The 12,611-nt window shown below is 50.0% G+C and overlaps 4 protein-coding genes across 4 annotated transcripts; 2 read left to right on the plus strand and 2 right to left on the minus strand.

Annotated features, from left to right (window-relative positions):
* Positions 1 to 2,154: 2,154 nt before the first annotated feature.
* Positions 2,155 to 4,133, plus strand: T069G_03709 (uncharacterized protein; the record flags this gene model as incomplete). Its single annotated transcript, XM_056170919.1, has 4 exons — positions 2,155 to 2,177; positions 2,692 to 3,048; positions 3,122 to 3,584; positions 3,645 to 4,133. 4 exons carry the CDS (start codon positions 2,155 to 2,157, stop codon positions 4,131 to 4,133), a joined length of 1,332 nt encoding a protein of 443 aa, XP_056031811.1.
* Positions 4,134 to 5,138: 1,005 nt separating this feature from the next.
* Positions 5,139 to 6,595, minus strand: T069G_03710 (RING-type zinc-finger domain-containing protein; the record flags this gene model as incomplete). The annotated part of the gene is made up of 3 exons (XM_056170920.1): positions 5,139 to 6,170; positions 6,243 to 6,379; positions 6,445 to 6,595. The coding sequence occupies 3 exons, from the start codon at positions 6,593 to 6,595 to the stop codon at positions 5,139 to 5,141; spliced, it is 1,320 nt and encodes a 439-aa protein (XP_056031812.1).
* An 884-nt stretch (positions 6,596 to 7,479) lies between these two features.
* T069G_03711 (uncharacterized protein) lies at positions 7,480 to 10,215 on the plus strand (the record flags this gene model as incomplete). Its single annotated transcript, XM_056170921.1, has 2 exons — positions 7,480 to 7,700; positions 7,776 to 10,215. 2 exons carry the CDS (start codon positions 7,480 to 7,482, stop codon positions 10,213 to 10,215), a joined length of 2,661 nt encoding a protein of 886 aa, XP_056031813.1.
* Positions 10,216 to 10,754: 539 nt separating this feature from the next.
* T069G_03712 (tim10/DDP family zinc finger domain-containing protein) lies at positions 10,755 to 11,101 on the minus strand (the record flags this gene model as incomplete). Its single annotated transcript, XM_056170922.1, has 2 exons — positions 10,755 to 10,941; positions 11,004 to 11,101. The coding sequence occupies 2 exons, from the start codon at positions 11,099 to 11,101 to the stop codon at positions 10,755 to 10,757; spliced, it is 285 nt and encodes a 94-aa protein (XP_056031814.1).
* Between the last annotated feature and the right edge of the window lie 1,510 nt (positions 11,102 to 12,611).

The raw sequence follows: 12,611 nt of genomic DNA on the forward strand, positions 1-12,611 counted from the left end.
TTTGTTTGTTGTTGGTCCAAGAAACAAAGCCTTAATGTCACTCAGCATCAGTGCGGGTTGTCCGTGTGCACGGGCATAGCCAGCCCCTCGAACCGCCCAAGATCAACCCCTTAGATTGACTTGTAGCCATGTCATTGGGCGCTCGGTATGTGTTCTGCGTCTGCCGTCCGCGTCTGAGACCCGAGGGCAACCCAACAGCAGTACCGCAGTGCCGCATTCGCAGTGTGCAAGACGCACCTTGCATCCTCTTGGGGAACGCACATGCAATACGGGGTTTTGCGGCGTGTTTCGGGGTGGCGCTGAGACGAACTGGTGTCAGCCAACCTCCCCCCTTCCTAAGCGCGGCCACTGCTTTTGCCAGGAACGTGTTGGCCGTTTGTTGTGTCCCTTGAAATCCTCCTGAAAATGTACAGGCCGTTTGTTGTGGTTGCTTTGCAGCAAATGTTTTATACTCGAATGGATGTCCTATTCTCGACGCATACGAGTACTGCCTAGGTACATAAATAATAAGGAACTTCGTAGGCTTGCAAGATATGTCCCGAACCGGCAAGTCGCCAGAAAACTCATCGCCTCGGCAGGGTCCTCTCAAAGGGTCCCCTTCAAAGAAAGAATACGGATTGCCGTAACTTCGCACTCTTTGGACCCGTTTGCTGCCGTTTGTGCTCCACCGTACCGCGTCCGCGGGTGCGATAACGAGCGGTATACTGTACTCGGAGGTACACGCCCGCTAATACGTCAATCGACTCAAGTCAAAAGGGTCAACGGCCTTTCAAATTTTATTGTCGCACAGGTTCGGGCAGTGCGTGGGAACATCGGCACGGCTTCTTGATTCCGTGGCTTGCAAAAACAAAGCACACTAAGGAGATTGTCCTCACGCCATGGAGGGTTGTGGCGGTCGGGAGGGTACCTGAAGAGCCTCAAGCCAGCAAAAGCTTCTTGCAACTGGATTAAAATAGCACGCTGTGGTGCTCGATAGCTGACTGCAGGATCCATTCCAAAAATACCTACCAAGGTGCGGTCGGCTGACGCCACGATTTTTCTCCCGTGGAGATGAGATGAGACTACGACAAATAAACCGGTTTGGTGTCCAACGATTTAATCTTTCTTTTCTTTTGTCTCAGGTGCTTTTTTAGAAAGCGATCATCGTCACTTTAAAATCATGGCCGCAGTAGGGGGGATCGAATGGCGACGAGGCGTCGGCACAGCCTCCATGTTCAAGAGCGGCACTCTGCACTCCCGTCCGGCTCTAGCCAGGCAGATGGTGGGATTACCTTGCCATGGATGCATGTGCTGCAGACAAAGATGCATCGTGCTCACTGGCCCGCTTCGCTGATCGAGGGGAGCGAGTGCTCGTATGGATGGATGGATCGCTGCAGTTTGCCGTCATCGCCGTCATCGCTGTTTCCATACGACACGATATGATCAAATGGATGAACCAAATGCTGGTGCTACGCGTATACCGGTTTGGTGCTACTAACATTGCCCAATTCACATTTGATCTATTTGAGAGCACCAAGCAATTAATATTAGACTGCTCACAAGGCACATGGCCGACTGTCCTCGGGGGCACTCGTATGAGGTATGTTAGTATGTACTTCGTACTCCCGTATTAACCACATGTCTCACCATTCTAATCACCGGGCTCCAGCGCTGATCGCACGCCAACAGCTGCTAACGTCGCTCCAAGGCTCCGCCCAGTCAGCCCAGCCTAGGCATGCATGGCTCCCGGGAGAGGCCCCCTTGCCGCTGTGCTGTGCTTTTGCTGTGCTGTGCTTTGCTTTTGTTGCTTTCCATGCCCTGCCCCCCATGCCCGTCCCATTTTGATCCCGGCGAGTGTACATGCGCGATAGGTTAGCATGGAGTACATGTACTGTAGTGTCACATCGTAACTTGGCTGTACAGTACAGTACACTACAGTACAGTACCGGCCTGCATTTGCGCCGCACGAGAGAATAACCGGCAAAAGATACTCCCTAGGTCGTAGTGAATGTCAACGGGCTGTAGACCAGATGCAATCGATGCGACGAGGCTAATCCTTAGGCTGCTCAAAGAGGTACTAAGGCAATAAGGGTACGGCCTAGTACACACCCGCGGCCAAGGCAAGAGGTACACATAAGTACGGGTAGCTGCCCAGACGGCCAAGCTCAAATCGCCATGGTCTCCCCTGCCTCGCGAAAGTGCGTTTCACCTTGACCCATCTAACCCTCGTCCCGACCAGAAGTTGCCCCCTGGCGCTCCTACCCAGAATCTCTCGACTTTTAGTTCAGCGCAGTCCAGTGCAGGTGCAGCCTTTGCCTTTCTCGCCGCCTCCGCTTTCCGTGTTTTTTCCCTTTCTTCCTCAAACCGCCTGCTATCTTTGTTCCAGTCTCTCGTTTGTTCCATGTTTCCGTCGTCGGCCTTTTTGTCGACCGATTAAGTGAACTCTATCAGCCAGATAGATTTCTTTCTTCTTCTTCCCGCATCTTACTCACTACCGATTCATTTATTCCTTTTTCTTATCGACTCTTCGACTCTCTCTCCCCTTACTCGACTTTTTCCTTCTACCAACCATCCTTCGATCGACGACCTTTCATCCATCATCAGTATCGAGACAGCCCGCCCGAGCGTATTTTGAGCTTGGGAATGAATTAGTCGGCTCCGGTTCTTTGGGGCACCTGCAGCACTTCGTTGTCCATTCGTCGCTTCCCGCAGACTCCCGGTAGGAGTCAACCAGTTGCCCATCGTGGCGGCCACACAAGAAGCTCAGAACTCTCTACTTCGAGGCGACCCAGCTTTCGACCAGAATGGCGCCCAGTATCACCACCGGTCCGTCAGCCAGAGCGGCGATTATGGCGCTGAATACGGTCAGGCCTATCCCCAGGCATCATTAACACAGGCACCTTATGCGCAGCCTACATACGCCGAAAACGCGAGCCTTCATCAAGACCCAGACACAGTCGGTGCTGCTGGCAGCACTGGCAAGAAGTTCGCTTTCCTAAAAGGTAGATGGCCCACAGCCTTTCTTGCCATCACCGGTATCCAGGCTCTCATCAACCTGGCATTTGAAGCGTATGTTGATATTACCCGCTTTCCTTCTTTTTTTCATGTCACAGCAATGCGTCACATACTAAGACTCTCACAGCTATGTTTTCGGCAAATTTCAGCTGAGCTTGGGTGACTACATCTCCGATCCACAGGTTCAGTCTCAATACAAGACAATCCCTACCTTTCTTACTCTATTCATTTTCGGTTTCCTTTACGAGTTGATCATCGTCCTGGATGCGCTACGTATGAAGAACACCATTCAGATCATCGGTGTCTGTATCGCCAACCTGGCTCTCTTGGTTTATGCGGCCCTCCAGATTGAGCAGATTCAGGTCGCCCTTGGAATCCTGGAAGACCACGGTTCATTGGAGCAGGGCATCACCTCAGCTATGCTCTGGGATGATATCAAGGCTTACCTCATTGCCTCTCCTGTCATCATTGCCGTTGCCACCATTGGCATGGTCTATGTTGCCTGGAAGCTCTACCAGCAGTTTGCCTGGGACATTCTCAAGAACATCGGTGCCGATTATCGCATGAAGAAGCGATTCCTTCACTACCAGGTATGATTGCTCTGGCAGTGAATGACACAAGACGGAGCTTTGGACTAACATGATTGCCAGATTTATATCGCCCTGCTCAAGTTCGATTTTTTCTTTTTCTTGGGTTTCATCATTCAGTTTGTCGTCGTCGTCGCTCAAAAGACGGATCCCGAATTCGCTCTCACGATTGCAACCATCCCCGTCACGATTGCTATTCTGATTGCTGCTGCATTCTTCACCCAGCGCGAGAACAAGCCTGGCATGATTGTCGTCATCGTCCTTTACTTCGGCGGCCTGTCATACTTCATCTTCAAGCTTTTCCGTATCTACGAACCCAGCCGCGCCCAGTCTTACATGGCCGTCCGAAAATCTCTCACAGCGTTCGCCGTCATCACCATTCTGCTCATCATCATGACCATCATCAACGCCATCATTTGCATGCACAACTTCGGCTCCGGCCTCAAGGCTCACCTGATGGCCCCCCGCAGAGTTGACGAGAAGAGCGACATCAACTCATTTGGCATGAACGATGTCAAGACCCCCATGGCAAACCGCATGACCATCGACTAAGGAAGTCATTGCACATAGTGGAGAGGAAAATAAAAAATAATAAGCGCTGCGCGGAGATGGGAATGTACAAAGAAACGAATTTACGAAAGGGAACGGGATGGCCCCCTTTTTTCTCAATTGAGCCGCCTCATGTAGGCTCATAACAAAGGCTAACTCTGAAAGGCTATGCTGGATGGGGATATTTTGATAACATCCCGTAAATTAAATGGATACCAATTTTTTACTTTGTCAGTTTCTTGCTTTTTTCTTTTCTTTTCTTTTTTGTTTGTTTGCTTCGTCAAGTAGGCTCAGCAATAAAGGGCGTTGGATCTGTACTTTGCATACCACCGAAGACAGCGGGGAGTTTTGTTTGGATACCCGTGATCATCATATCGAAGGATATATAAAGGGTGACTTATAGATGACCCGTGTCACTCCTTGGCTACTTTTTGTTTTTTTCTTCTTTTTCTAAAAAACGAAAAAACTTTTTATCTATTGTTTCCTTTAATGTGATGAATCTCTCGTTGATACTTTCTCTACTTTCTTTTATTTTTCATTTGTGTGAATAAACTGAGTTATGCCTCCAATAAAAAAACAAAAATCCATGGTTACGAGATGAGGCTTATTTTGTGTGATGCTACGTTGTTTATTCGAGATTTTGTTGTTTCTCATCTGAAACCGAGCTAAAACGAAAAGAACATGAAGAGTATTACCAATCCAACCTTGTTGACTTGCTCCCACCCAATAAAAAAAGAAGAGAAAAAAGAAGATAAGCAATACCGAGTTATCGTAAAAAGCCCAAGTACTCCCAAAGAATGTATGATCCTCGCTTTGGTAAGCCAAAATAACAATATGACGAAAGTAATGATATGAAAACGGGAAAATGGGGATGGAGGTCATTATATAAGATGGTCACCATGAAAATCCCTACCAAAGAGAGAAAAAGAGAGAGGAAGAGAAAAAAGACGCCAGATTTTTGTCGTGTCATCATCGCAGAGGAAGACAGTGATGGACAATGAGGGGAATTCAAAGGGTGATTTTGATTGCATCCTTTAAATGGCCTTCTGTCGGGCAGTAGGGGCACTTGTACCTCGAGCCCTTTGCCATGTTGTGCAAACTCTCTCTGCAAATGACATGTCCGCACGGGATCATCATTGCGGGGTTCTGCTCTGTTGTCTGTTCCTTGCTGACGGGGCACACAAAGATGGAGTGGTAGATCATAGATGGCGGGAGCGGTGTTTCAAAGGCCAACTCGTTCTCCGTCGTCCATTCCGTCTTCTTTTCCTTCATGTAGGTTGTGTATTTGATGAGCCGCGGGAGAGCGATAGATCCAGCCGTGACGGCGACATAGAGCGGTGATTCTGCCGACAGGCCCAAGAGAGAGCAGAATTCTCTGGTGAAGGAGGCGGAGACGTCTTCAAAGGCCGAGTCGATCTGGAAGATGTGCCGGTACGGGGATGATTCAATATTGGGCGCAAAGACCATTGCTCCGCACAGCTGCTGGATATCCTTCAGATGCCTCGTCTGGAAACGAGCAAAGTTCTCTCTTGCATATCTCAGCGCGCCCATTTGCCCGTTATTCTCATCATCCGGAAGACCATTCACCTCTGGGCCCTTGAACAGCCAGACAAATTGTAGCTTGCACAGTTCAAACTCCAGGTTGCTTCCCGTCGCCTCTAGTCTGCTGTTGTTTTGGCGCGCCCACTTGATCGCCGGGCCCAGATTCCTGTTTCTCAGTTCCGAAAGGAGGCTGTACATTTCTGCAAACTGCCCTTGTAGGTCTTCGGGATAATCGTTGGCTCCGTGACCGCCGCCTTCCTCCCCCACCCCGTCTTCTTGTATCATATCGTCATCTCCATCTTCGTCCGTCCGTGCCGTCCGAGGAGACCAGGCGGCGTCTAATGAATGGAGGGGTTGGTCTCGTGACTCGCGGACAAATGTCGATGCAACGGAAAACTGGCCCTCCCGAACGAGATGCATGGCGATAGCGCGATTTATGAGTCCGGCGTGATCGGCCATGGCGTCTGTTTCCATCGGTAGTTCTCTATGCGGCAGGGCCTTTGAAGAAACGATCAAAGTCAGCATTTTATGTGCAAGCCAGGCAGAGAGTTGATGGATTTAGAGGCGTACCTTGTCTAGGGCTTTTCCGAAGCTCCGCTGTGCCTTTGTTACATCTTTGAGATCATTGGTGATGGCATCAAGGCGATCCTTGACGGGGTTTTGAAGTGTTGTCATTGCCATGCTAATTCGATGAGAGTCGGCGTCCGCTTCCGAGATAAGACATGTTAGCTACAATCCAAAGTCATTGTAGTGAAGTGAGGGGATCACACACCAGCAGCAACCTGCTCTCGGGCAGCCACGAGGTAATCGATAATCTTGTCAACATCTTGGATGGCGGCTGTAAGATTCGACCTTCTCATACGAGAAAGCTCGGCCTGCAGCGGGCCAAACGGCGAGGCAATGTCGCCGCCCAACGCAGCCATGGTCACTCGAAGACTGTCTTGATTCTGAAGCAATGTAGAATTCTACTGGATGAAATCGTTCATTAAGCTCGTAAACTAAGTCATCAGGATGCGAACGAGGGAAGGTTTGCCCTGCAAACAGGATCTCCAAGAAGTCTTTTGTTAGGTTCAAGTGTCAAGTTGACCGATGGCGGTCGGTTGGAGGTTGTCATCTAAGTACCGCCGGAAGCTTATCGATAGCTTGGTACCAAGCCAGCACAGGATTGGGATGGCGGAGGAATGCCCTTGTCGAGTTATGCAAATAAGCATAACGACCTTATGCAGGTTGGTGCCCCATAATACAGGTTCCAGGTACCTTACATTGGCATCTAGTAGTGATTCATACATTGTGTCAGGTTTTACATACCTGCACCATTTGGTAGTAATAACTGTAGTGATTCAACCGTTTGGTGTCATGCAAATTGAAGTTTGATATGGTCATGTTACTGTCACCACCTCATCTCATGTATATTACCTAGCAAGTACCCAGCACGGAGCAGACAAACCGAAATGACGAGCATGATTAAGAGGCCTCACTAGCAGCCTCGGATCAGCGGTGAACCCCGTTAAGGAGCAGGCGTGCCCCGCTCTGGAGCCGGAAGCAGGCCGCTGCTCTTTAGCTGCAGCTTCAAAGATGCATCAATCAAGGCACCAAAGTCTCGAGTCTGGAGTAGTGGTTAATAGTGCGCTGCCACCTGACATCACATGCCGCTTCCAGCTATACACGTACTAAGCCACAGCGAACGTGCAGGCGCCATAATTCCAGGATCGCCAGCCCGGCCCAGATCCTGGCTTTGGTTCTGGATCTTGCTGCCTTCAAAGATGCTCCTTGATTAGCTTGCCTCCAGGGGCTGGCCAACTCCACAATGTCCTTCATGCCCATGCCGTCCTTCTCCCAAGACGGGAGGGTCTACCGAGACGAAGACTTCTCCGGGACGTCCAAGCTGGACCGCCGAACCACTCGACCTCTTCCGCCAGACGGCATATCGACTCTCCCTGAGATGCAGCTGGTAGACTCGAGGCCCGCGGCGTCTAGCTCTGCAGTGCCGCAGCGACACCTGGTTTTCCCAGACCCCATCGCTTTCAAGTAAGTCTCGACGAGAGTCCAAGGTTGCTAGCTTCAGGTTGCAGGCTGCAGCGCCGCTGACCGTCTCTACCCCAGGTATCTCGAAAACGACCCATGCGTGGAAGTGGTCCAGCGACGAAGCGTCCTCTGCGGCTACGATCTATATCTTGTCGAACAGTGGGCCTGCTCGAGGAAACCGCCGACTCTGGTTATAGCGACCTACACCGGCAATGACAAGGATTCCATCGTGGTCGGGGTGCTGGCGGTGCCGGCAGACGAAAGCCTATTGTCCGAGGAAGTCCGATTATACCTAAAGAAGACGGAACAAAACCATGCACGACCAAAGAACACCGAGCTAGGAGAGCTCATGATCACGAACCTCAGCAGTTTTCCTTCATCGCTCACCGTCATCGCAGTGCCTGATGGAGATCTTCGGAAGCACCGTCACTTGTTTATTGTGAATGAAGATTTGAAACGGCTAGGATGTTCAGGGCGATCTGGTCTCACGCTTACAGAACCCACCGAAGCGACGCAGTCCAAATTCCAGCAGCTGTACAGAACCAGTGATCGTATCCCATTCAATCAGTCGGTGGTGGAACTCATTAAGCTTTGCCAGGTTGCCTTGTTCATGTTCGACAAGTTGGATCACGCATACATTGACGGCCTGCTTTGCGATGTCACGGAGAAGGCGATTAGCAATTGGTGGACCGAGGTTGGGGCCGAGCACTACAACTATGAACCGACAGATGGGATCTTGGGGCCATCGACAGTTGCAGCTCTGTTGGGGATGCTTTTGGGCGCGAGGAACCGGCTACATTCACAAGGTGCTCCTGTGACGAAGGACGTCTTTGATCTCGAGAGCACCAAACGGGGCATTTCCTACTTTCAAAAGGCCCTGAAGCTGGAAAGGACACGGCGATTAGACCAGCAAACACTCTTCAAATTGCACACGGCAACCACGAAAGCGGCGGTCAAAGAAGACTGGGGTGTACAAAAGGCCATCAAGTCGACAGTTACAGAAATTGGAGGCAAAAGGGGAGAGATTGTTATTGACATGGTGTCCGGAAAAGACAAGGGTGGTCTTGCCGATATTGAGACCGTGGACATTGACAAATTTGCCAGCTTGGCATATGGTGAGAGGCCAAAGTGGCTTTGGCATGGCAAGCCGCGCCGCACACCCCTTGAACATCATGATCAAGATCAAGATGTAGTTCCGCCGCTTCCAAAGACGGAAGCAAGTAGCCAGCCCGGAAAACGAACGCACTCCTTACCAGTGGAGGATGAATTGGAGATGAAGCGGAAAGATGAGCTACTTTCTCCAGATGTTGGGACTACTCTTCGTCCAACTATGAGCATGCTGGAGAGTGCAGGAGAAAGAGATGCGCTACACAAAACTGTGTTCAAGAGCGTTGCCGGGAAAATGAGCGATGCTCGATCAGGCTTTGGGCGTTTTAAAGATGTGGTTGGTGCTAGGGGACGAGGTCATGGAACGCGGCTGTCCATATCAACTAAGGAGGATGTCTTGGAAAACGGAAACGGATCTGCCAACTATCAGACTCTCAGCATTCCGCCGAGCCCTGCCGCTGTGGTCAGCCGAGCCTTTACTTGGAAGACGAAGCCGGAGGAATATCTCTCTGCTATCAAGAGGGGAGACCCCGACGCTTTGCCTGGACTTGTGGCGGTGTCTTCGCCCTCATCAACGGCGGACTTGAAAGCTTCGAGGCTGCTCGAGTATGAGAGGAAACCAAGAGAATCAGATAGGTCGTTGGAAAATCTCGGTCCGGATATGTACCAGTACTCACACCGCCGGACCGCCTCGGCCGTACCATCAATCGGTGATGAGAGCGATATCGAAATCATCTGTCCCGGTATTCGGGAAAGATCAGATTTACGACAGCTGGCACTCTCAAGACGCCGTAGTTGTGATGTGGCAGAACTATGCTCAAGGAGAGTACTCGATGAGAATAGGTGGGCACGTCGCATGTCATTCGGCGACGCTGAAGAGGCCGTCTTGTCCTGGGATGAACTCGTCGACTTAATGGACGAGACAGATGATGAAGAGGAGGCTGAAGCTCGAGCTGTACATGCTCGTCATCTCGCCCAATACATTGATAACATTGTGTATGGCATCGAACCCTGGGTCAACGACAAGATCAAGTTTGTCCAACTGCTTGACGACAAATATAGCAGAGACAAGGCGGAAATACAGAATCTGCACCATCAACTCAGCGAAATCTATCATCGAGTAAAGTACAACTCGGACGAAATGCTAGCGGAAGAACGTGCAAGCCTGACGGAGAGCGTTAAGGAGATTGAAATTCTTACGGCACGCCTCGATTACGAGATCAACGCACTGGTGCAGAAAATCAACGACGTGGAAGACGGCATCCAAAACTTTGAGAGACAGGTTGAAGACGTCGAAAGACGAGCGGACGAACTGAGAAAGCAGCTCGAGACGGAAAGCTGGCTGCATTGGTTTGTGAGAACCTTGACCGGCGTGGGGACCGGACCCCATATCACCAGGTCTGTATCATGAAACAACTATATATACCGTGTTGGAGTCTTGCTCTCTCGTTCCTTTGTTGTGTTTTTTTCTTCGAACTCTTTGGTTCTTATATCATTCTTAATCATCATTTGCTGGAAAACTGGGCTGGAGTTGGAAAATCATTACATTCATACGGCATACATGGAACATTGGCGTTTTACTCATTTCCATGTCTCTTTTTCGCTTTATTGTCTTTCTTGCAAGAGGATAGATACCATTTTCGCAGAGGATATGTTTTGTTGACTCGTCACGATGACGAAGCTGCCCCCCTAGACAGCACTCAGTATAGTCTTTGATAGCTTTATACATCTTTGACATGACATATGTATATCCATGATTCCCATCATATCATCAAAGCCCCCCTTAAAACGCAGGCAACTAACTCCTCACATATAATCGTACAAAAATTCCCATGACGTCCATGTTTCACGGCCAGGAAGAAGACATTGTCGATATCAATTGATCTCCCTCTTTCTTGTGTTTTCTTTTTTTGGTATTCTATAGCTTTACACGAGGGGACCGTCCCTTTTTTAGAACAGTCCGCCCTGAGGTCCCGCGCCCATTGCCTGGCCCTGCTGCTGCATGATTTCGCTAATCTTCATGGACGTGTCGAGGAACTTTGCGGTGCAGCGGTCGAGGCAGACGGACTCGCCCTTGTTGAGCTCGCCCTCGCGGTAGTCGGTGGGGACGCACTTTTTCTGGCAAGTCTTTTGCAGGCTGCGTTTATATTTAGTAAATGTTCCTCCCCAATTCGCATGATAAGAGAGAGAGAGTTTTACCGGTTGTAGGTATCAGCCATCATGCGCATCTCGCCCTCGACGGCAGCAATCTTCTGCTCCGAGGTGGGCTGGGGACGACCGATTCCGAGGAAAGACATCGTTGGGTTTTTATTTTTGTGTTTTGCTTTGAAAACGGAGAGACAGAATACAAGGTAAGGGTATGTTCCTTGGTGTTTGGAGGTTGATATTGCTGTTCGGGTTTTGTATGTCGTCACAGGGCTTTGGAGATGCGATTTGAGGTTTGGGAGAGGAGCAAAATTTCCCTTCCCGGCAGGATTGATTACATAATGTCTTATCGATAAGAGATATTGGATGCTGGTTGTGAAGCTGCTCCGAAGCTGCTCTTTACGATTATTATAGCTTACTTTGATGAACGGGGAGGAAATGGATTTCCTCGGCACTTGGATGTGTCAATCTTAGCCTACATGCTATTATATAATGTCAATTCCCGAGATGAAAAATTCACCGCTTGCGCGATGTTTGCAGACCAGTGAGCAATGAGGTGATGAGGCTAATGCGCTGTGGCGCTGATAGAACGCTGGCGGGGTGTTGGGGTTGGGGAAGAATGGAGTAGGGAAGAAAACACGGCCATGTACGGAGTAAGATGAGACGGTTTGCTTTTAGGCTGCAGAGAGATGATTCCACAATGTTGAGAACAGGCAGCTATGAATGGATATTTATAATGAAACCGCTTGTGTGGGCTGGAATGCATCGGGCTGCGCTGAAGCTGCAATTCTGTGATGAACTTTAGAGGTACGCGGACCTTGGCAAGTATAAAGCACACGCAGCAAAGTATCAATTGGATACTCGCAGATGGATGGATGGATGGATGGATGGAGCAGGAGAATGGACGAATGGGCGGCTGGTATAGGGAGAATAGCATGGCCTTGGCGTGGCTGGTTGCATTTCGAATGCAGCTGGGCGTTGACTCATAGGTTCCGGCTTGATCTGATTCCCCAGAGACATGCACCTACTATACCATTGATGCTGTAATAATAATTCATTCTCTCTCAGCATACTCCGTAGGTATGCAAGTACAGGATATAGCCGCCAGAAAGAAAAAAAAGGCCAGCATGGCACGGTCGCACCCAAGAGCAAAAAAGGCCGGAGCACTAATAGGCACGGCATGGGGTCCTCACGCCATCGATTGTGTAATAGGCGTACGACGGTTACGACAGGAACGTGCCACAAAAGGAGGGGTGGGAAAACGGATGACGGGAACAAGGAGGACGGACGCTGGCCCTTTAAAGTTCTAACTTTGTTGCCAATAGCCAGTCGCTGCTGTCTGTGTTTTCTACGGAGCACGAACCTGTGAGAACAAGCCACATCGGGGAGACGGGAAGATGGTGACACGGAAGCGTTTGTGGAGGTGGGTAAGCTTTGCGCAACATGTGCCAGCCTTATCTTGATATTGGATGCGGCGACGGCGAGAGAAGGCAAAGGGTGTGTGAGTGAGTGTGTGTGTGTGTTTGCGAGATGCAGCCAGTACACAGAGCTCATGCCCAGTTCCAGACCGACACACGGCTGATGAGACGGTGAATAAAATGAATAAAATGCACCAAGAAAGAGATGGATGAGAGATGAGTGACGAAATGAACCGAGGACGGA

Source organism: Trichoderma breve, chromosome 2 (genome assembly GCF_028502605.1).
Source record: "Trichoderma breve strain T069 chromosome 2, whole genome shotgun sequence".
Taxonomy (NCBI): Eukaryota; Fungi; Ascomycota; class Sordariomycetes; order Hypocreales; family Hypocreaceae; genus Trichoderma; species Trichoderma breve.